The sequence below is a fragment of the Bufo bufo genome, chromosome 10 (genome assembly GCF_905171765.1).
Source record: "Bufo bufo chromosome 10, aBufBuf1.1, whole genome shotgun sequence".
NCBI lineage: Eukaryota > Metazoa > Chordata > Amphibia > Anura > Bufonidae > Bufo > Bufo bufo.
In genome coordinates this window covers 5,749,403-5,775,449 of record NC_053398.1, presented here as the reverse complement: position 1 = coordinate 5,775,449, position 26,047 = coordinate 5,749,403, and the positions used below count along the sequence as shown (strand labels likewise).

Below are 26,047 nucleotides of genomic sequence, written 5' to 3'. Positions count from 1 at the left end.
TACGCGAAGATCAGCAAAGACGGGCAGAAGGTAAGTGACCATCCACAAAAAGTATGAAAAAAGCAACATAAATCCACTTGTAGTTGTTGCACAGTTTCTGCTGTACAGTACACTGCCTCTCCATACTAAACAGACTTGTATTATCTGCTGTACAGTACACTGCCTCTCCATACCACAGACCTGTATTATCTGCTGTACAGTACACTGCCTCTCCATACTACAGACCTGTATTATCTGCTGTACAGTACACTGCCTCTCCATACTACACAGACTTGTATTATCTGCTGTACAGTACACTGCCTCTCCATACTACACAGACTTGTATTATCTGCTGTACAATACAATGCCTCTCCATACTACACACACTTATATTATCTGATGTACAGTATACTGCCTCTTCATACTACACAGACTTGTATTATCTGCTGTACAGTACACTGCCTCTCCATACTACACAGACCTGTATTATCTGCTGTACAGTACACTGCCTCTCCATACTACACAGACCTGTATTATCTGCTGTACAGTACACTGCCTCTCCATACTACACAGACTTGTATTATCTGCTGTACAGTACACTGCCTCTTCATACTACACAGACTTGTATTATCTGCTGTACAGTACACTGCTTCTCCATACTACACAGACTTGTATTATCTACTGTACAGTACACTACCTCTCCATACTACACAGACTTGTATTATCTGCTGTACAGTACACTACCTCTCCATACTACACACACTTATATTATCTGATGTACAGTACACTGCCTCTTCATACTACACAGACTTGTATTATCTGCTGTACAGTACACTGCCTCTCCATACTACACAGACTTGTATTATCTGCTGTGCAGTACACTGCCTCTCCATACTGCACAGACTTGTATTATCTACTGTACAGTACACTGCCTCTCCATACCACACAGACCTGTATTATCTGCTGTACAGTACACTGCCTCTCCATACCACACAGACCTGTATTATCTGCTGTACAGTACACTGCCTCTCCATACTACACAGACCTGTATTATCTGCTGTACAGTACACTGCCTCTCCATACTGCACAGACTTGTATTATCTGCTGTACAGTACACTGCCTCTCCATACTACACAGACCTGTATTATCTGCTGTACAGTACACTGCCTCTCCATACTACACAGACCTGTATTATCTGCTGTACAGTACACTACCTCTCCATACTTCACACACCTATATTATCTGCTGTACAGTACACTGCCTCTTCATACTACAGACCTGTATTATCTGCTGTACAGTACAATACCTCTCCATACTACAGACTTGTATGATCTGCTGTACAGTACACTGCCTCTCCATACTACACAGAGTTGTAATATCTTCTGTACAGTACACTGCCTCCCCATACTACACAGACCTGCATTATCTGCTGTACGGTACACTGCCTCTCTATACTACACAGACCTGTATTATCGGCTGTACAGTACACTGCCTCTCCATACTACACAGACCTGCATTATCTGCTGTACGGTACACTGCCTCTCTATACTACACAGACCTGTATTATCTACTGTACAGTACACTGCCTCTCCATACAACACAAACCTGTATTATCTGCTGTACAATACAATACCTCTCCATACTACAGACTTGTATTATCTGCTGTACAGTACACTGCCTCTCTATACTACACAGACTTGTATTATCTTCTGTACAGTACACTGCCTCTCCATACTACAGACTTGTATTATCTACTGTACCGTACACTGCCTCTACATACTACACAGACTTGTATTATCTTCTGTACAGTACACTGCCTCTCCATACTACAGACTTGTATTATCTACTGTACCGTACACTGCCTCTACATGTACTGTACTATAGACTGTCTTTCTTTGATGCACAAGGTTGTATTATCTGCTGTCCAGGAGACTGTGTCTCTGTGATGCACATACTTTTATAATCTGCTCTATGGCAGACTGTCTCTCTGTACAGACTTGTATTATCTGCTATATAGTAGACCATCTTTTTATGACCACAGGGTTGTATTATCTGCTATATAGTAGACTGTCTCTCTATGATACACAGGGTTGTATCATCTGCTATATAGTAGACTGTCTCTCTATGATGCACAGGGTTGTATCATCTGCTATATAGTAGACTGTCTCTCTATGATGCACAGGGTTGTATTATCTGCTATATAGTAGACTGTCTCTCTATGATACACAAGGTTGTATCATCTGCTATATAGTAGACTGTCTCTCTATGATACACAGGGTTGTATCATCTGCTATATAGTAGACTGTCTCTCTATGATGCACAGGGTTGTATTATCTGCTATATAGTAGACTGTCTCTCTATGATGCACAGGGTTGTATTATCTGCTATATAGTAGACTGTCTCTCTATGATGCACAGGGTTGTATCATCTGCTATATAGTAGACTGTCTCTCTATGATGCACAGGGCTGTGTTATCCGCTACATAGTAGACTGTCTCTCTATGATGCACAGGGTTGTATTATCTGCTATATAGTAGACTGTCTCTCTATGATGCACAGGGTTGTATTATCTGCTATATAGTAGACTGTCTCTCTATGATGCACAGGGTTGTATCATCTGCTATATAGTAGACTGTCTCTCTATGATGCACAGGGCTGTGTTATCTGCTACATAGTAGACTGTCTCTCTATGATGCACAGGGTTGTATCATCTGCTATATAGTAGACTGTCTCTCTATGATGCACAGGGTTGTATTATCTGCTATATAGTAGACTGTCTCTCTATGATGCACAGGGTTGTATTATCTGCTATATAGTAGACTGTCTCTCTATGATGCACAGGGTTGTATCATCTGCTATATAGTAGACTGTCTCTCTATGATGCACAGGGCTGTGTTATCTGCTACATAGTAGACTGTCTCTCTATGATGCACAGGGTTGTATCATCTGCTATATAGTAGACTGTCTCTCTATGATGCACAGGGTTGTATTATCTGCTATATAGTAGACTGTCTCTCTATGATGCACAGGGTTGTATTATCTGCTATATAGTAGACTGTCTCTCTATGATGCACAGGGCTGTGTTATCTGCTACATAGTAGACTGTCTCTCTATGATGCACAGGGTTGTATCATCTGCTATATAGTAGACTGTCTCTCTATGATGCACAGGGTTGTATTATCTGCTATATAGTAGACTGTCTCTCTATGATGCACAGGGTTGTATCATCTGCTATATAGTAGACTGTCTCTCTATGATGCACAGGGTTGTATTATCTGCTATATAGTAGACTGTCTCTCTATGATGCACAGGGTTGTATTATCTGCTATATAGTAGACTGTCTCTCTATGATGCACAGGGTTGTATTATCTGCTATATAGTAGACTGTCTCTCTATGATGCACAGGGTTGTATCATCTGCTATATAGTAGACTGTCTCTCTATGATGCACAGGGCTGTGTTATCTGCTACATAGTAGACTGTCTCTCTATGATGCACAGGGTTGTATCATCTGCTATATAGTAGACTGTCTCTCTATGATGCACAGGGTTGTATCATCTGCTATATAGTAGACTGTCTCTCTATGATGCACAGGGTTGTATCATCTGCTATATAGTAGACTGTCTCTCTATGATGCACAGGGTTGTATCATCTGCTATATAGTAGACTGTCTCTCTATGATGCACAGGGCTGTGTTATCTGCTACATAGTAGACAAAGAAATAACATTTCAGTCCTGCAACCCATTGCAATCTACTGTCTCTGGCTCCTCTTATGCTGTGACTGCGCTGCCATCACTCTGACCTGTTCATTCACAGCTTTGATGATCAGAGTCCATTTTCTCTTCTGCCACTTGCGCCTTTTTTTGTGAAGAACATTTTTTTCTTAAGTGCAATAAGCAGATGCTCTTTTTTCCTAAACATCCACCTCTCACCGACAAAGTCTTTAGAAGTTTGCAAATCATAAATGAATGGGATCTGGAGGATGTAACAGGAGCAGCAGAGCTTAGTGTACCAATCAATGCTGACATAGAACACTACAACCCCCAATATGACCTGACCACTGGATGTGACCATAATACAATTCTATTATACCACATACACAGAGCACTACAACCCCCAACATGAACTAACCACTGGACATGACCATGATACAATTCTAATACTATACTATATACTCCGAGCACTACAACTCCCAACATGAACCAACCACTGGACATGAGCACAATGCAAGTCTATCCATCACAGCAGAGTGGCGGACTACTCCCATCTCTGGGTCTTAGCCAGACATGATTATGGGGATCTGATCTGGGACCTGTTGTTCTCCTCCCTCGTCAGACATCTGCCCCACGGTTTATATCTCCATCATAGGACATGACGCTCTCAGGAGGATCTGCGTTTTCATAGACTATAGTGAGGTGTGTTTGTCGCAATGTATCGGCCACTAAACCCCAAATCCTGAATCAGAATCAATCCTCATCATTGTGTAATATTTGTATTCCTATTTTTATCTGCCTCTGGGAAAGCTGGGTAATAATAATCCATGGTGGCCATATTGGTTGTTACATCTGATGGTGGACGGGGGACGCTAGGAAGCGAGCTGTAAACACTGCGTTACCCCAAGTACAGGGGGTGTGGCTAAGAAGTTACAATGTTACAACAAATGTGTCAATCAACAGACACAAAAAATGTCACCGCACATGACAAACCGGACTCCTCCAACTAGCGCCCCCTAGAGGTCACACTGGACACCTGAGACCGCCAACGCACCAAGGGGAATATCCTAAAATCGATTCTGATGCACAAAGTGTCTTTATGGTTTCTGCAGATATTTTAGCACAGGGAATCCCAAATCTAAAGTAGTGGTCAACCCCCACCTATCATATATGCCCGGTATATACTGTCCATATGCCAGAAATGTCTTCCATAAGGCTCTTCACATCTGAAAAATGTGTCTGTTCACTTCCAGAAACAGTGCCACCCCTGTCTGCAGGCTGCGTCTGGTATTACAGCTCTGCTCCAATGAAGTGATCAGTATATTACATCACACACAAACTGTGGACAGGGCTGGCACTGGTTTTGGACAAAAGCAGCCATGATGCTTTTCACTATTGGAGAACCCCTTCAAGTTTTCTTGTGGCGGTACAATCAGACAGTGTGGCCCTCGGAGCAGAAAAGAAAAGGCTGTATCAGGGAGAGTTCACTTCACCGTTAATTTTCTGTTCTTCTGGTCCGTCAGAAGAACAGATAAAAACAAAAAAATGATCCTATGCGTCAGTTATGCACATCTGCCATACATCTGAGCCATTTCCACCTGAAATCCGTATTCATTTTTTTTGTCTAAAAAACGGATCTCAGACAAGAAATGCCTCAAACGGATGCCAAATGTACATATCACATACACCGGATCCGTTTTTTTTTACAGTATCAGCTTTTTTCTTTCTTTTTCTGTTCTTTTGATGGATCAAAAGAACAAAAAAATGACGGTGATGTGAGTTCTCTCTTAATCCTTCCAAAGCCAGACGACGGCAATAAAGATAATAATGTAACTAATAGAAAGAAAATATAACAAAATAAAATTAGAAACCAAATCATAATGATGAGAATATAAAATGACACAATTAATAATAATATTGATTCTCAGTATCATAAGTTACTCAACAATTTCATGGTTCTATAAAAAAGCTAATAATAATAATAATAATAATAATAATAATAATAATTCCGGGTGTGCCGTCTCGGTATTGCTGGATTCTCATGTATCGTGTTAAGTGTTTTGATTTTTTAAGTGATATTTTTAACATTTCAATAAACTAGTTTTTCTCTAATATTTTGAAAGAAATCTAACAAAACGCAGCAGCGGAAAGGGGCCCTGCTCCCCCTACTGCTTGGCTCTGCAGGATACACTGCGCCCCCACATGTGTGTACTATGGCCCCATAACGACCCCCGAGAAATACTGCGCTGTAATACACGACTTTAATCTTTGAGCCCAATCTACACCTGTGTGACTACGAAAGAAAATGGAGGCATGCAACACTGGCGCAGCCTTAGGCCTCATGTACACGGCCGTTTCGTTTTTTGCGGTCCACAAACCGCGGATCCGCAAAATACGGAAGCCGCCTGTGTGCCTTCCGCAATTTGCGTAACGGAACGGGCGGCTCATTGTAGAAATGCCCATCCCTGTCCGCAAAACAGACAAGAATAGGACATGTTATATTTTTTTGCGGGGCCAAGGAACGGAGCAACTGATGCGTACAGCACACGGAGTGCTGTCCGCATCTTTTGCGGCCCCATTAAAGTAAATGGGTCCGCACCCGAGCCGCAAAAAATGCGGCTCGGATGCGGACCACAACAAAGGCCGTATGCATGAGGCCTTATTGGGATACAAGAAAGCATGGCCAACAGAGGAGAACATCTCCATGACCGCAAAATACAGATACCGACCATGTGCACTCCGCTTTCTTCACGGGTGTAATAGTAGAACGGCGTATTCTTGTCTCTAACCAATAGGACATTTATTATATCTATAACTTGCAGGACTGACACATGAATGAGATCCGTGCCTTGTCCGCATTTCTTGCAGTCCCATAGAAATGAATGGGTCTGCGGCCAAACTGCAGGACGGTGCCACCCGCGATGAATCTACTTGATCTGAGACGTTTTTCAAATTTTTCTGGTGATTTTCCATTTATTGTTATAAATGATCTACAGAAAAATCAATAGATATCGACAAGAGACGGCGCAGCGTCTGCGCACACAGTGGGGTCATGTGTCAGGGGGTCATCCTACACAACGTACGCATGTCACACGGTGTGGACGGGTCATCTTTAGTTATAAGGCAAAAAAATCCAGGTGTAATATACAATGATATCTTCATTTTTCTTTGCTGTTTTTAAAGAATTTTTGAAGGATACCTAATGTATCATGTGCAGATGTTTAGCGGATGTTGGTCTGCGGTGATTTTTTGGGAAATAAATAAATAAAACACCTCCCCCCTGAAATAGCTGATAACAGGGGGCAATAGACTGTATTCTCCTGTCCTACAGTCATCCTCTCCCCTGAAATGGCTGATAACAGGGAGCAATAGACTGTATTCTCCTGTCCTACAGTCATCCTCTCCCCTGAAATGGCTGATAACAGGAGCAATAGACTGTATTCTCCTGTCCTACAGTCATCCTCTCCCCTGAAATGTCTGATAACAGGGGGCAATAGATTGTATTCTCCTGTCCTACAGTCATCCTCTCCCCTGAAATGGCTGATAACAGGGGGCAATAGATTGTATTCTCCTGTCCTACAGTCATCCTCTCCCCTGAAATGGCTGATAACAGGGAGCAATAGATTGTATTCTCCTGTCCTACAGTCATCCTCTCCCCTGAAATGGCTGATAACAGGGGGCAATAGACTGTATTCTCCTGTCCTACAGTCATCCTCTCCCCTGAAATGGCTGATAACAGGGAGCAATAGACTGTATTCTCCTGTCCTACAGTCATCCTCTCCCTTGAAATGGCTGATAACAGGGGGCAATAGACTGTATTCTCCTGTCCTACAGTCATCCTCTCCCTTGAAATGGCTGATAACAGGGAGCAATAGACTGTATTCTCCTGTCCTACAGTCATCCTCTCCCCTGAAATGGCTGATAACAGGGGGCAATAGAATGTATTCTCCTGTCCTACAGTCATCCTCTCCCCTGAAATGGCTGATAACAGGGAGCAATAGATTGTATTCTCCTGTCCTACAGTCATCCTCTCCCCTGAAATGGCTGATAACAGGGGGCAATATATTGTATTCTCCTGTCCTACAGTCATCCTCTCCCCTGAAATGGCTGATAACAGGGGGCAATAGACTGTATTCTCCTGTCCTACAGTCATCCTCTCCTCCTGACATGGCTGATAACAGGGAGCAATAGACTGTATTCTCCTGTCCTACAGTCAACCTCCCCTGAAATGGCTGATAACAGGGGGCAATAGATTGTATTCTCCTGTCCTACAGTCATCCTCTCCCCTGAAATGGCTGATAACAGGGAGCAATAGACTGTATTCTCCTGTCCTACAGTCATCCTCTCCCCTGAAATGGCTGATAACAGGGAGCAATAGACTGTATTCTCCTGTCCTACAGTCATCCTCTCCCCTGAAATGGCTGATAACAGGGAGTAATAGACTGTATTCTCCTGTCCTACAGTCATCCTCTCCGCTGAAATGGCTGATAACAGGGGGCAATAGACTGTATTCTCCAGTCCTACAGTCATCCTCTCCCCTGAAATGGCTGATAACAGGGGGCAATAGACTGTATTCTCCTGTCCTACAGTCATCCTCTCCCCTGAAATGGCTGATAACAGGGGGCAATAGACTGTATTCTCCTGTCCTACAGTCATTCTCTCCCTGAAATGGCTGATAACAGGGGGCAATAGACTGTATTCTCCTGTCCTACAGTCACCCTCTCTCCTGAAATGGCTGATAACAGGGGAAATAGACTGTATTCTCCTGTCCTACAGTCATCCTCTCCCTGGAATGGCTGATAACAGGGGGCAATAGACTGTATTCTCCTGTCCTACAGTCATCCTCTCCCGTGAAATGGCTGATAACAGGGGGCATTAGATTGTATTCTCCTGTCTTACAGTCACCCTCTCTCCTGAAATGGCTGATAACAGGGGGCAATAGATTGTATTCCCCTGTCCTACAGTCATCCTCTCCCCTGAAATGGCTGATAACAGGGGGCAATAGACTGTATTCTCCTGTCCTACAGTCATACTCTCCCCTGAAATGGCTGATAACAGGGGGCAATAGACTGTATTCTCCTGTCCTACAGTCATCCTCTCCCCTGAAATGGCTGATAACAGGGAGCAATAGATTGTATTCTCCTGTCCTACAGTCATCCTCTCCCCTGAAATGGCTGATAACAGGGAGCAATAGACTGCATTCTCCTGTCCTACAGTCATCCTCTCCCCTGAAATGGCTGATAACAGGGAGCAATAGACTGTATTCTCCTGTCCTACAGTCATCCTCTCCCCTGAAATGGCTGATAACAGGGGGCAATAGACTGTATTCTCCTGTCCTACAGTCATCCTCTCCCCTGAAATGGCTGATAACAGGGGGCAATAGATTGTATTCTCCTGTCCTACAGTCATCCTCTCCCCTGAAATGGCTGATAACAGGGGGCAATAGATTGTATTCTCCTGTCCTACAGTCATCCTCTCCCCTGAAATGGCTGATAACAGGGAGCAATAGACTGTATTCTCCTGTCCTACAGTCATCCTCTCCCCTGAAATGGCTGATAACGGGGAGAAATAGACTGTATTCTCCTGTCCTACAGTCATCCTCTCACCTGAAATGGCTGATAACAGGGGGCAATACACTGTATTCTCCTGTCCTACAGTCATCCTCTCCCCTGAAATGGCTGATAACAGGGGGCAATAGATTGTATTCTCCTGTCCTACAGTCATCCTCTCCCCTGAAATGGCTGATAACAGGGGGCAATAGATTGTATTCTCCTGTCCTACAGTCATCCTCTCCCCTGAAATGGCTGATAACAGGGAGCAATAGACTGTATTCTCCTGTCCTACAGTCATCCTCTCCCCTGAAATGGCTGATAACAGGGGGCAATAGATTGTATTCTCCTGTCCTACAGTCACCCTCTCTCCTGAAATGGCTGATAACAGGGGAAATAGACTGTATTCTCCTGTCCTACAGTCATCCTCTCCCTGAAATGGCTGATAACAGGGGGCAATAGACTGTATTCTCCTGTCCTACAGTCATCCTCTCCCGTGAAATGGCTGATAACAGGGGGCATTAGATTGTATTCTCCTGTCTTACAGTCACCCTCTCTCCTGAAATGGCTGATAACAGGGGCAATAGACTGTATTCTCCTGTCCTACAGTCATACTCTCCCCTGAAATGGCTGATAACAGGGGGCAATAGACTGTATTCTCCTGTCCTACAGTCATCCTCTACCCTGAAATGGCTGATAACAGGGAGCAATAGATTGTATTCTCCTGTCCTACAGTCATCCTCTCTCCTGAAATGGCTGATAACAGGGGGCAATAGACTGTATTCTCCTGTCCTACAGTCATCCTCTCTCCTGAAATGGCTGATACCAGGGGGCAATAGATTGTATTCTCCTGTCCTACAGTCATCCTCTCCCCTGAAATGGCTGATAACAGGGGGCAATAGACTGTATTCTCCTGTCCTACAGTCATCCTCTCCCCTGAAATGGCTGATAACAGGGGGCAATAGATTGTATTCTCCTGTCCTACAGTCATCCTCTCCCCTGAAATGGCTGATAACAGGGGGCAATAGATTGTATTCTCCTGTCCTACAGTCATCCTCTCCCCTGAAATGGCTGATAACAGGGAGCAATAGACTGTATTCTCCTGTCCTACAGTCATCCTCTCCCCTGAAATGGCTGATAACGGGGAGAAATAGACTGTATTCTCCTGTCCTACAGTCATCCTCTCACCTGAAATGGCTGATAACAGGGGGCAATACACTGTATTCTCCTGTCCTACAGTCATCCTCTCCCCTGAAATGGCTGATAACAGGGGGCAATAGATTGTATTCTCCTGTCCTACAGTCATCCTCTCCCCTGAAATGGCTGATAACAGGGGGCAATAGATTGTATTCTCCTGTCCTACAGTCATCCTCTCCCCTGAAATGGCTGATAACAGGGAGCAATAGACTGTATTCTCCTGTCCTACAGTCATCCTCTCCCCTGAAATGGCTGATAACAGGGGACAATAGACTGTATTCTCCTGTCCTACAGTCATCCTCTCCCCTGAAATGGCTGATAACAGGGGGCAATAGACTGTATTCTCCTGTCCTACAGTCATCCTCTCTCCTGAAATGGCTGATAACAGGGAGCAATAGACTGTATTCCCCTGTCCTACAGTCATCCTCTCTCCTGAAATGGCTGATAACAGGGGGCAATAGACTGTATTCTCCTGTACTACAGTCATCCTCTCTCCTGAAATGGCTGATAACAGGGGGCAATAGACTGTATTCTCCTGTCCTACAGTCATCCTCTCCCCTGAAATGGCTGATAACAGGGGGCAATAGACTGTATTGTCCTGTCCTACAGTCATCCTCTCCCCTAAAATGGCTGATAACAGGGGACAATAGACTGTATTCTCCTGTCCTACAGTCATCCTCTCCCCTGAAATGGCTGATAACAGGGAGCAATAGACTGTATTCCCCTGTCCTACAGTCATCCTCTCCCCTGAAATGGCTGATAACAGGGGGCAATAGACTGTATTCTCCTGTCCTACAGTCATCCTCTCTCTTGAAATGGCTGATAACAGGGGGCAATAGACTGTATTCTCCTGTCCTACAGTCATCCTCTCCCCTGAAATGGCTGATAACAGGGGGCAATAGACTGTATTCTCCTGTCCTACAGTCATCCTCTCCCCTGAAATGGCTGATAACAGGGGGCAATAGACTGTATTCTCCTGTCCTACAGTCATCCTCTCCCCTGAAATGGCTCATAACAGGGAGCAATAGACTGTATACTCCTGTCCTACAGTCATTCTCTCCCCTGAAATGGTTGATAACAGGGGGCAATAGACTGTATTCCCCTGTCCTACAGTCATCCTCTCTCCTGAAATGGCTGATAACAGGGGGCAATAGATTGTATTCTCTTGTCCTACAGTCATCCTCTCCCCTGAAATGGCTGATAACAGGGAGCAATAGACTGTATTCTCCTGTCCTACAGTCATCATCCCCCCTGAAATAGTTGATAACAGGGGGCAATAGACTGTATTCTCCTGTCCTACAGTCATCCTCCCCCCTGAAATGGCTGATAACAGGGGGAATAGATTGTATTCTCCTGTCCTACAGTCATCCTCTCCCCTGAAATGGTTGATAACAGGGGGCAATAGACTGTATTCCCCTGTCCTACAGTCATCCTCTCTCCTGAAATGGCTGATAACAGGGGGCAATAGACTGTATTCTCCTGTCCTACAGTCATCATCTCCCCTGAAATGGCTGATAACAGGGGGCAATAGATTGTATTCTCCTGTCCTACAGTCATCCTCTCCCCTGAAATGGCTGATAACAGGGAGCAATAGACTGTATTCTCCTGTCCTACAGTCATCCTCTCCCCTGAAATGGCTGATAACAGGGGGCAATAGACTGTATTCTCCTGTCCTACAGTCATCCTCTCCCCTGAAATGGCTGATAACAGGGAGCAATAGACTGTATTCTCCTGTCCTACAGTCATCCTCTCCCCTGAAATGGCTGATAACAGGGGGCAATAGACTGTATTCTCCGGTCCTACAGTCATCATCCCCCCTGAAATGGTTGATAACAGGGGGCAATAGATTGTATTCTTCTGTCCTACAGTCATCCTCTCTCCTGAAATGGCTGATAACAGGGAGCAATAGACTGTATTCTCCTGTCCTACAGTCATCCTCTCCTCTGAAATGGCTGATAACAGGAGGCAATAGACTGTATTCTCCTGTCCTACAGTCATCCTCTCCCCTGAAATGGCTGATAACAGGGGGCAATAGACTGTATTCTCCTGTCCTACAGTCATCCTCTCCCCTGAAATGGCTGATAACAGGGGGCAATAGATTGTATTCTCCTGTCCTACAGTCATCCTCTCCCCTGAAATGGTTGATAACAGGGGGCAATAGACTGTATTCTCCTGTCCTACAGTCATCCTCTCCCCTGAAATGGCTGATAACAGGGGGCAATAGACTGTATTCTCCTGTCCTACAGTCATCCTCTCCCCTGAAATGGCTGATAACAGGGAGCAATAGACTGTATTCTCCTGTCCTACAGTCATCCTCCCCCCTGAAATGGCTGATAACAGGGAGCAATAGACTGTATTCTCCTGTCCTACAGTCATCCTCCTCCCTGAAATGGCTGATAACAGGGAGCAATAGACTGTATTCTCCTGTCCTACAGTCATCCTCTCCCCTGAAATGGCTGATAACAGGGGGCAATAGACTGTATTCTCCTGTCCTACAGTCATCCTCTCCTCTGAAATGGCTGATAACAGGGGGCAATAGACTGTATTCTCCTGTCCTACAGTCATCCTCTCCCCTGAAATGGCTGATAACAGGGAGCAATAGATTGTATTCTCCTGTCCTACAGTCATCCTCTCCCCTGAAATGGCTGATAACAGGGGGCAATAGACTGTATTCTCCTGTCCTACAGTCATCCTCTCCCCTGAAATGGCTGATAACAGGGGGCAATAGATTGTATTCTCCTGTCCTACAGTCATCCTCTCCCCTGAAATGGCTGATAACAGGGGGCAATAGACTATATTCTCCTGTCCTACAGTCATCCTCTCCCCTGAAATGGCTGATAACAGGGAGCAATAGATTGTATTCTCCTGTCCTACAGTCATCCTCTCCCCTGAAATGGCTGATAACAGGGGGCAATAGATTGTATTCTCCTGTCCTACAGTCATCCTCTCCCCTGAAATGGCTGATAACAGGGGGCAATAGATTGTATTCTCCTGTCCTACAGTCATCATCTCCCCTGAAATGGCTGATAACAGGGGGCAATAGACTGTATTCTCCTGTCCTACAGTCATCCTCTCCCCTGAAATGGCTGATAACAGGGAGCAATAGATTGTATTCTCCTGTCCTACAGTCATCCTCTCCCCTGAAATGGCTGATAACAGGGGGCAATAGATTGTATTCTCCTGTCCTACAGTCATCCTCTCCCCTGAAATGGCTGATAACAGGGGGCAATAGATTGTATTCTCCTGTCCTACAGTCATCCTCTCCCCTGAAATGGCTGATAACAGGGGGCAATAGACTGTATTCTCCTGTCCTACAGTCATCCTCTCCCCTGAAATGGCTGATAACAGGGGGCAATAGATTGTATTCTCCTGTCCTACAGTCATCCTCTCCCCTGAAATGGCTGATAACAGGGGGCAATAGACTGTATTCTCCTGTCCTACAGTCATCCTCTCCCCTGAAATGGCTGATAACAGGGGGCAATAGACTGTATTCTCCTGTCCTACAGTCATCCTCTCTCCAGCTGACCTCCTATAATAAATCATATAAACTGCTGTATATAATACATGTCATGGGACAATATACTAATAATACACCATTGCTGCACAGACAGATGGATACTTTGAGCATTACAGTCATATAGATGGTGGTCGTTTTATTACTGATAACTCTCCGTTTATGACCATTGGATCCTGACACTTCTATAACAGGTGGGGACACAAGGACTGCCCTCCAATCTCTGCGCTCATTACCGTTAATCGCTGTGCTGATTACAGTACCAGAATATACATTGTGTGTGAATAGTACTGACACATGTGTCACCTTGTCAGCATTTATAATAGCTCCTCATATTACTCTCTAATCTCCGCTCTCCATATAACTCTCTAATCACCGCTCTCCGTATAACTCTCTAATCTCCGCTCTCCGTATAACTCTCTAATCTCCGCTCTCCGTATAACTCTCTAATCACCGTTCTTCGTATAACTCTCTAATCTCCGCTCTCCGTATAACTCTCTAATCACCGCTCTCCATATAACTCTCTAATCACCGCTCTCCATATAACTCTCTAATCACCGCTCTCCATATAACTCTCTAATCTCCGCTCTCCATATTACTCTCTAATCTCCGCTCTTCATATAACTCTCTAATCTCCGCTCTCCATATAACTCTCTAATCACCGCTCTCCATATAACTCTCTAATCTCCGCTCTCCATATAACTCTCTAATCTCTGCTCTCTATATAACTCTCTAATCACCGCTCTCCATATTACTCTCTAATCACCGCTCTCCATATTACTCTCTAATCTCCGCTCTCCATATAACTCTCTAATCACCGCTCTCCATATAACTCTCTAATCTCCGCTCTCCATATAACTCTCTAATCACCGCTCTCCATATAACTCTCTAATCTCCGCTCTCCATATTACTCTCTAATCACCGCTCTCCATATTACTCTCTAATCTCCGGTACTCTTCTATTGAGCAATTTATCTTCCTATGGGTAAAATCCCATCTTCCGTTACTAAGAGGAGGGGATGATGGGGGTGATGATCACCTTGGCGATCCCTATATAACTTTACAACAGACATATGGTGGGAGGTCTGGGGGGTGCAGTGCTTCGCTCATTAACCCTGTCTCCTCCTCCTAAATATAAAATGGAAATGTCCCGTCTGGCCTCGGAGCAGTTCATCCGCAGCCGGCAGCTTTTAGGGACTAATGTCAGCTTCATAGCGATGGAGACAATCGGCGCTCGGCCGTCACCCCCACAACTTCCAGCCTTAGCGGAGCCATTGTTATAAAGCTCGCCGGCCACACGCATACATATTTATCCCGGCCCCATTTGCATATATATTGAAGCACATCTATAATGCATTAAGGAGAGGTCGCCATCAGCCCACCTACCGTCCTCCTTGTCTAGCACCATCATTTCAGGAGCCGAGAGGAGTCCGTCCCGGGGGTCAGCGCTTAATCTCCGACACAACTCAACCAGTCCCAGGAAAACAGCAAAGACAAACCACAGGCAGCCAAGCAGAGCGTCCGCCGCCGCCGCCACCGCCGAGCACCGGCTCTCTGATTACCAACTTGTCCAGCTTTTAACCTAGAGGGCACTCAGCGAGAATTACATCCTTCAGGAAAGCACTTTACAAGAGCGATCGCGCCCCACTTTACCAGCAGCAGGGAGACTGCGGGCGAGATCAGGGCTCTGCCGAGGACCCTCCTCCGCTGCCCACAATCATCTGTCTCAATGCAACTGCAGCTCGCAGGCGGCTTCTTTGGAAGTGTCTGTCCCCGGTAAATGCTGGATCCTTCCTGGATCACCCGGCAGCTAAAGACGCAATCAACCGAGCAAAGAAAAGGAAAAAACGGGGAAGGGGGAGAAAAAAAAGGAAGAGAGAACGGAGCCAGAGCGGGGGTGCTGCCGCCGCCGCTGCTCCTGCCTCAATTTATCAGCTTTGTACTCGTGCTACTGAATAAATTCCAATCTCTTCCCATAGAGCCTTTATCCTACTGACACGGTTTAATGGGGGCTGAAGGCTGCTGCGCAGCGCCACCTGCAGACGCCACAGCGCCATCACTACTAAGCAGAGCCAGCTCCTGGCCGGGGGGGCATTTACTTAATGATGAGGTTTCCAGTTTTCTTGTCTCTACTTGTTGCCTGGATAATGGATCTAAAAAGCTGTAAATGAGAAATCGGAGGAATTGCAACATTTTATCCTCAATGTATCGATCCCAGAAATCCCATTATCAGGAATGGAAAGTAAATGCCTTGTTTCCACCTGCACAGACCTAAGGCGACTTTCACACTTACGTTTTTGCTGGATCCGGCAGGGTTCAGCAAAAACGCTTCCGTTACTGACTTTCACACTGGTGTTTTGGCTTTCCGTTTGCGAGATCCGTTCAGGGCTCAGCGTTCCAAAACGGATCAGGTTGGCACTAATGCATTCTGAATGGAAAAGGATCCGCTCAGAACGCGTCAGTTTGCCTCCGATCCGCATCCCATGACAGAAAGAAAACCGCAGCGCGCATGAGAACACAACCAAACGGAACAGAATGCATTCTGGCGCGCTCCGTTCTGTTCAGTTACGTTTTGTCCCCATTGACAATCAATTTTTTTTCCGTTATTGAGACCACATGACGGATCTCAATACCGGAAAATAGAAACGCTAGTGTGAAAGTAGCCTTAGACGCTTCACAGCTGAGGGTTTGCTACAGTTGTATCCAGTGCAGACAATCTTCGGGGACCTAAGCGCAGCAGCACTCGGCGCTCTCTCCTGTCCAGACTGACACATTTTACTGGCACTGATACATTTGTAACAAACTGTCAGGACAGGATTATCTAGAATGGATTCCATGGTAGCAAACCCTCAGATGTGAACATTCAGAAATGTTTCCAAGCCGAGATCTTAAAAATGATGAGGACTAAAAACGGCAAATCTAAGTGCAGACGTCTCGGCTGTCGTCACCGTCTTACATCAGCTGCCGCGTTTCTTCCCTGGTGAAGCCATCATGTATATATTAGGGGATTGCACTATGAGCAATTCCCTTCTTACTTACGTCTTCGCCCGCATCTCCCGCCGCTGATCCCCTCGACTATTACTCGACCTTCCCAGTGAAAGCGACTGTTTGAATTGGTGCAAATTGTGTAAAACCTAAGAATTGGTGACGCTATATAATACATCTGGCGCCACCATTGATGCGGCTTTGTTTTAGCACTTGTTCCCCATCAGAAGCGTTCGGGTAAATGCTCACATTCAGGATTTATGTGCGCACTGAAATCCGTAGGTGTTCGCAGGGAAATCCATGTGGACAATCCGCATCACTCGGTCCAGATTTTTTCTCTCCCCATTGAAGTGAATGGAGAAAATCCGGTCAGGAAAAATACAATAAATTGACACACTGCAGATTTTAAAATCCGCACAGAAAAAAAATCTGCATTGTGTACACGAGAATTTCTAGAATTCTCATAGAATACAATGTTTTCCACAGGCAATCCTGATCGTGCGCATTTAGCCTTAAAGGGGTCCTCTCACCTTCAGTAAGTGGCATTTGACATGTAGAGAAAGTTAATACAAGGCACTTACTAATGTATTGTGATTCTCCATCAGCGGTGGTCGTGCTTGCGTAGGCCTCGGCTTCTCTGGTGGCCAGGACCGTGGGAGCGCACATAGGCTCCTGCTTTTTCCTATAGTGTGCAAGCGCAGCCACTGCTGCCGGATTGCAGGGTGGTCTGTAACTATGGAAACGAGCAGTGTATAATGTGATGAAAAAATGAATCCGGCCAGCAAAGGAGGGAATATAGAGAATCACAATACATTAGGAAGTGCCTGGTAGTAACTTTCTCTACATGATCAATGCTATTTATACCTTTAAAGGGGTTTCCCATCCAATGGAAGAAGAGCTGCAGAATCAGTCATGGCCACTACCCGGTGTGCAGCGCTGTGTCAGGAGTGTCGTTTAGAATCTTCCATCCTTGCTATAATGTAATCATCCCTCTATGTGCTGACAGCTGCAGTGTAAAGTATGGAGGTGTTCAGCCTCTGATCATACAACCTGGAGCCCTGAGCATAGCTGTGTCCTACTTTTGCTCCTGTGTAACTTATTTTAGATGCTTGTTGCATTGATCTCATTAGGAGAATCGGAAATGCGTTTTTGTTTCCTCTTCCTCCGCTAGCAGGAAATGTGCATGATGATGATACAATGTATCCAATCACTGGCACCATTTACACCGAGCGGTTGTGGCCACAGTCTCTTATTGTAGGAGCGGTTGTAGAGCTATTCGCCATCTGCAAGCCCTGCCCCCACTGGCGGCCGCCACCATCTATAGATATATAGGCCCTGATTTATCATGCTTTAAAAAGTTCAAAAAGTAGCAAAATGGGGAGTTTGTGACTTTTTGGACTTATCGACGCTTTTGCATTTTTCCACCGCTCACATTTGAAATATGGGCGTGGAAGTGGGCGTGGCCTGCTACGTCTATGAGATTCACTTCACATTTATCACTTTTAAAAAGTTACGATCTGACTTCAGTAGGAGGCGGAATAGGAAAGCTGGAGCAGCTCCTCCAGACAGAAGTGTAAGGGTTAAGGATGGGACAAATTCATCAAACAACATGCGACAAAGTGCGACAACGCTGACTGCAGATATTGCCCTCATGATAAATTCCCCCATAGTGTTAATTAGTCGCTGTTTTCCATAAAGCAAATTCTAGGTGCTGCAACCTATTAACGAATCTCCTGGGACGTTCCTGACAAGCGTAATGTATGAGGCGGCGCGCGCACAACATCTGGCGACACACTGACCAGGTAATTAGTGAGGCAAAAAATCCAAAAAAACAAGAAGAGAAGAGAATTATACTATTTATAGTTTAGAACTTCCCTGGTGGCGGCCATTATGGAGACACATAACGCTGTGTATGCTGACCCCACCTCTAACGATAATGAGATGACTGCTGACCTCACCTCTAATCAAATGAGAGGACGCTGCTGACACTATGCTTTAATGATGAGATGACTGCTGATCCCACCCGCTAATGATAATGAGATGACTCTGGCGACCCTGCCCTCTAAACAAATGACATGACTCTGCTGCTGATCTAATGCTGAGATGACTCTGCCGACCCTGCCCTCTAAACAAATGACATGACTCTGCTGACCCCTCCCTATAATGATAATGAGATGACTCTGCTGACCCTGCACTTTAATGAAGAGATGACTGCTGATCCCAACCTATAATCAAATGAGATGATCCTGCTGACCATGTCCTCTAATAAAAATGAGATGACTCTACTGACCCTGTGCTTAAGTGATGAGATGACAGCTGAAACCACCCTCTAAAGCGATAACTGTTGACTTCACCCTCTAATGATAATGAGATGACTGCTGACTTCACACTCTAATGAAAATGAGATGACTCTGCTGTTCCTACCCTCTAAAGAGATGAGATGACTCTGCTGACTCTGATCTCTAATGTCCATGAGATGATACTGCTGCCTTCTAATAACTGTGAAACGACTCTGGTGACTCGGTCCTTGGATGAAAATGAGATGACTTTGCTGACCCCAACCTCTAATGAAACAAGTTGACTCTTCTGACCCTACCCTCTAATGATAATAAGATGAGAGGACTCTGCTAACCCTGTCCCAGTCTACACAGTGTAGCTGAAAAGTACGCTGTGGGATCTGGGAATTGTCTGCTACAGTAAAAACTTTTTCAAGTTTCGTATAGCCACAAAAAATAAAGAAAAAGTACATGTTAATTTCTGACAGGACTTTCCCTTTAAGGCCACAAATTTCCATGCACAATTTCTAATATGAAAACCATGTTAAAAACCAAATAGTTATTATTTACTAATAAGATACTAATTTTTCTAAGTAAATACATTTAAGAAATATGAAAATGTAAAACAACAAATAACAAATAAATATACCAGATTTTTCATTCTCAGTCAGGTCACTTTTGCTTGCTATCCTCCCTGGTTCCATTCACTGACATTCACACATTGAAAAACTATATGAATATTTGCTGTCCCCTCCTTGGCTGTGACGATCCCATCATGTGAAAATGTCTCAGAAGTTGGTTCCTTGTAATGTCAAAAAGTCTCAAACATAATGCAAAGATTCAGAGAACTTGGCCCCTTCCGTGCATCAGTATCAGCCAAAATCAGGAGTGTAACCTACAGAAGCAAAAAGAGTCGTGGAGAGGGGGGAAAAATGTCCCGGCTACTTTCAACTTAAGTGTTTATCATCATCTAATGTATTATCATCTCCCGCCATAGACACCACGATAACGAGCTCCAGGGTCATTTCTATAGAAAACTGCAGGAGAAATTAAACGGATGGAATAAATGAAATGAAATTTTTGGAAAAACTAAAAAATCTGGTCAATGATTTCCTGTCCAAACGTTAGAACTTGAGGTCACACGAGTTATAAACGGAAAAGATAAATAAATAAATAAAATAATAATAGTAACAATATAATAACAAACACTCTTGCCATGTTCTACAATGTTCCTGGAGTGGATTGGGATTTCGCCTGCGTCGCGGGCTCTGGCAGTGACGGGGTTAACCCCACACTGTGGTTTCGCTCTATAAATGTAACTAATCGTGTTGTTGCCGCTCATCTGTCTGACATAAAGCCGAGTGACAGGTTTATGACGCATCGTAATAAGTCAAATATTTTCACATAAAGATTACTCTACCCAAAAATAAAAGGATTCTGCCAATTTCAGTTTTATGCTGGAACCAAACAAACAAAAGCGCGGCCGCCGCTCCCCACCAATCGCCAACGCTCCCCTCCGCGGTCCCCGCCGCTCGGCTGTGAGTTTCATAAAATGATTCTTATTTTTAATAAAAGGAAAATAAGAGAAAATATTTAAAGGGAAATGATGTGTCAGCGACCGGTACGAGAATCCAGAGCACACAAATTGCAGCAGAAAATATTATATCCCTGACCTCACGTAAGAGACAGACATGAAAGACAGATAGATATGAGATAGATACAATACAGGATAGATAAAGTAGCAAAAAAGCTGTAAAAAATGAAGAAAATGCTCTTATTCACTCATGTGTATACGCAACGTTTCGGCTCAACACTAGAGCCTTTCTCAAGCTGGAGAAGTGTTGAGCCGAAACGTCGCGGATCCACATGAGTGAATAAGAGCATTTTCTTCATTTTTTACTGATTATGGAGAGCTGCTTGTTTGCTACTTTGTGTATTGGGCAATAGTCTAGTTTTTTATTTAAGTTGGACGTAGTGCTGCCAGATATTTGCTTTAGATAGATAGATATGAGATAGATCAAAATGAGATACCGTAGATAGATAGATAGATAGATAGATAGATAGATAGATAGATAGATAGATAGATATGAGAGATAGATAGATATTAGATAGATAGATAGATAGATAGATAGATATTAGATAGATATGAGATAGATGGATAATAGATAGATAGATTAGATAGATTAGATAGATAGATATATAGATATGAGATAGATAGATAGATAGATAGATAGATAGATAGATAGATAGATAGATAGATAGATAGATAATAGATAATAGATAAGGAGATAGATAGATAGATAGATAGATAGATATAGATAATAGATAGATAGATAGATAGATAGATAGATAGATAGATAGATAGATAGATATTAGATAGATAGATAGATAGATAGATAGATAGATAGATATTAGATAGATAGGAGATAGATATTAGATAGATAGATATGAGATAGATATTAGATAGATAGATATGAGATAGATATGAGATAGATGGATATGAGATAGATATGAGATAGATATTAGATAGATAGATATGAGATAGATATTAGATAGATAGATCCATTATATTATAACTTGTATTCACTGCAGACAGATTTTAGCTGTAAATTGAGGGCGAGTGATCACCACAGGAGACAGAGGAGTTTGATAAGTGGAGAAAGAGGCATTTATCTTGATTTTCTCATATTCACTTGTAAAATTAACTTTTGACAAAAACTTCAAACAAAAATCACTCTTTAAAGCTTTAGGGTACGGCTACAGGGCGATTCTGGGTGTGATGTGTCAGTGTCAAGTATCACAGTGTAGCAGAGCTGCTACAGGAATGAATGGGTTTGCAGTGTGACTCATGTTTGCTGTGGCCAAGACATATGAATTGCTAAAAGTCCAGCAGTGTGTTACTTGGGACTGCAGGTGACATATAGGGCACAGTACTACTTCCAGCTGTGCTTCACATGTACCCGCAGGCTGTTCAGGTCTGGGAGCGGGAGTGGGGGGGGGGGGGGGGGGGGGGGTGTCTCATCCTTTGGCCTTTAGGCCTTTATATATTTGTAGACGATCAGTAGCATCTCCTGCACCTTTCATGAGATCTTCCAGTGTGACAACCCTCATCATCCAGTCATCTTTCTGGCTTTGAGTTTTCCAAGTTCACTGCGATGTCTTGAAAGAAAGTAGGAACTCTTGCGAGCTGACCGTCAGATGTGCGGCTTTGCTCTTGGCTGGGGAGGCTCCCCGCTGGGCTCCTGACAGGCTCTACGGCAGCGCGCCCTCCGCTCGTAGCCCTCAGCTACACGTACTGAAAATGTCACTTACTTTGCATGATTAAAGGAAGCGTTACGCACAGGAGTATTGATCAGCGCGGCCTGCAATCTTTTTAAGTCATTTCATTGCGGCGTAATGAAAAATATGCTACTTAAAACAGAATCTCCAATTACTTCCAGCGCGGCCGCCATGCAGGATTCGCCGTCTGTATAAATTTTTATTACCGGAAAGAACAGATTGGCACAGAATGTAAAGTGGCATTAGTGGAGGTGCAATCATGTCCACTCCAGCTATAATGGAGCAGCAAGGTGACCTCTGCCGCCGCCAGACAAGATGGAGCCGGGGTGAAGGTGTGGCCGATACTGGAAATCAAGGGGAACTCCACCTGGAGTCATGGACTGGAGTAATACCACAGGTGGCACTCCGACCAAAGGACAGAAACAGAGATCCTGAAAGTGTCGTGATTATCAGCTCCATATCTTATAAAGCTGCCAGGGATTTCTATGTATAGACATCACTATCAAAAGAGTGTAAGCTCCTGGGTCAAGGGCTGTCTGGGGAGATTGTCGCTGTCAAGTTTATTGTGGAGTTTCCTCATAATGTCTGTGCCTGGTTTATAGCATTGTGCTCTGATGATGGAGGTGTATATTATATGTGTATTACTACTCCTTATATATGTCTATATACAGTCCCACAATGTTACATACAGTCTAGAGTCACTATATACAGTGCTACAATGTTACATATTGTCTACAGTCACTATATACAGCCCTACAATGTTACATATTGTCTAGAGTCACTATATACAGTGCTACAATGTTACATATAGTGTACAGTCACTATATACAGCCCTACAATGTTAGATACAGTCTAGAGTCACTATATACAGCCCTACAATGTTACATATAGTCTAGAGTCACTATATACAGTCCGACAATGTTACATACAGTCTACTGTCACTATATACAGTCCCACAATGTTACATATAGTCTACTGTCACTATATACAGTCCTACAATGTTACATATAGTGTACAGTCACTATATACAGCCCTACAATGTTAGATACAGTCTAGAGTCACTATATACAGCCCTACAATGTTACATATAGTCTAGAGTCACTATATACAGTCCGACAATGTTACATACAGTCTACTGTCACTATATACAGTCCCACAATGTTACATATAGTCTACTGTCACTATATACAGTCCGACAATGTTACATACAGTCTACTGTCACTATATACAGTCCTACAATGTTACATATAGTCTACTGTCACTATATACAGTCCTACAATGTTACATACAGTCTACAGTCACTATATACAGCCCTACAATGTTACATATAGTTAACTGTCACTATATACAGTCCTACAATGTTACATATAGTCTACTGTCACTATATACAGTCCGACAATGTTACATACAGTCTAGAGTCACTATATACAGTCCTACAATGTTACATATAGTCTACTGTCACTATATACAGTCCGACAATGTTACATATAGTCTACAGTCACTATATACAGTCCTACAATGTTACATATAGTCTACTGTCACTATAAACAGCCCTACAATGTTACATATGGTCTACTGTCACTATATACAGTCCTACAATGTTACATATAGTCTACTGTCACTATATACAGTCCCACAATGTTACATACAGTCTACAGTCACTATATACAGTCCTACAATGTTACATATAGTCTACTGTCACTATAAACAGCCCTACAATGTTACATATAGTCTACTGTCACTATATACAGTCCTACAATGTTACATACAGTCTACTGTCACTATATACAGCCCTACAATGTTACATATAGTCTACTGTCACTATATACAGTCCCACAATGTTACATACAGTCTACAGTCACTATATACAGTCCCACAATGTCACATACAGTCTAGAGTCACTATATACAGTCCCACAATGTTACATACAGTCTAGAGTCACTATATACAGTCCTACAATGTTACATACAGTCTAGAGTCACTATATACAGTCCCACAATGTCACATACAGTCTAGAGTCACTATATACAGTCCCACAATGTTACATACAGTCTAGAGTCACTATATATAGTCCTACAATGTTACATACAGTCTACAGTCACTATATACAGTCCTACAATGTTACATATAGTCTACTGTCACTATATAAAGTCCTACAATGTTACATATAGTCTACTGTCACTATATACAGCCCTACAATGTTACATACAGTCTACAGTCACTATATACAGTCCTACAATGTTACATATAGTCTACTGTCACTATATACAGTCCGACAATGTTACATACAGTCTACAGTCACTATATACAGTCCCACAATGTTACATACAGTCTACAGTCACTATATACAGTCCTACAATGTTACATATAGTCTACTGTCACTATATACAGCTCTACAATGTTAAATATAGTCTACTGTCAATATATACAGTCCTGCAAATTTATATACAGTCTACAATCACTATATACAGTCCTACAATGTTACATATAGTCTACTGTCACTATATACAGCCCTACAATGTTACATATAGTCTACTGTCACTATATACAGTCCCACAATGTTACATACAGTCTACAGTCACTATATACAGTCCTACAATGTTACATATAGTCTACTGTCACTATATACAGCCCTACAATGTTACATATAGTCTACAGTCACTATATACAGTCCCACAATGTTACATACAGTCTACAGTTACTATATACAGTCCCACAATGTTACATACAGTCTACTATCACTATAAACAGCCCTACAATGTTACATATAATCTACTGTAACTATATACAGTCCGACAATGTTACATACAGTCTACAGTCACTATATACAGTCCGGCAATGTTACATATAGTCTACTGTCACTATATACAGTCCCACAATGTTACATACAGTCTACAGTCACTATATACAGTCCCACAATGTTACATACAGTCTACAGTCACTATATACAGTCCCACAATGTTACATATAGTCTACTGTCACTATATAAAGTCCTACAATGTTACATACAGTCTACAGTCACTATATACAGTCCTACAATGTTACATATAGTCTACTGTCACTATATAAAGTCCTACAATGTTACATATAGTCTACTGTCACTATATACAGCCCTACAATGTTACATACAGTCTACAGTCACTATATACAGTCCTACAATGTTACATATAGTCTACTGTCACTATATACAGTCCGACAATGTTACATACAGTCTACAGTCACTATATACAGTCCCACAATGTTACATACAGTCTACAGTCACTATATACAGTCCTACAATGTTACATATAGTCTACTGTCACTATATACAGCTCTACAATGTTAAATATAGTCTACTGTCAATATATACAGTCCTGCAAATTTATATACAGTCTACAATCACTATATACAGTCCTACAATGTTACATATAGTCTACTGTCACTATATACAGCCCTACAATGTTACATATAGTCTACTGTCACTATATACAGTCCCACAATGTTACATACAGTCTACAGTCACTATATACAGTCCTACAATGTTACATATAGTCTACTGTCACTATATACAGCCCTAC

The 26,047-nt window shown here is 43.2% G+C and overlaps 1 protein-coding gene across 2 annotated transcripts in view; it reads right to left on the bottom strand.

Annotated features, from left to right (window-relative positions):
- The window catches only part of LMO1 (LIM domain only 1), a 90,498-nt gene that overhangs the window by 53,869 nt on the left and 10,582 nt on the right, over nt 1–26,047 (bottom strand). The window contains exon 1 of one of the 2 annotated variants that reach the window (XM_040409638.1): nt 15,337–15,493. The exons of the other annotated variant lie outside the window; for it this stretch is intronic. Within the exon in view, the coding sequence (XP_040265572.1) occupies nt 15,337–15,361 (25 nt within the window). The 5' untranslated portion in view covers nt 15,362–15,493. Of the gene's footprint in view, nt 1–15,336; nt 15,494–26,047 lie in introns of those variants that run through there. 2 annotated transcript variants of the gene reach the window in all.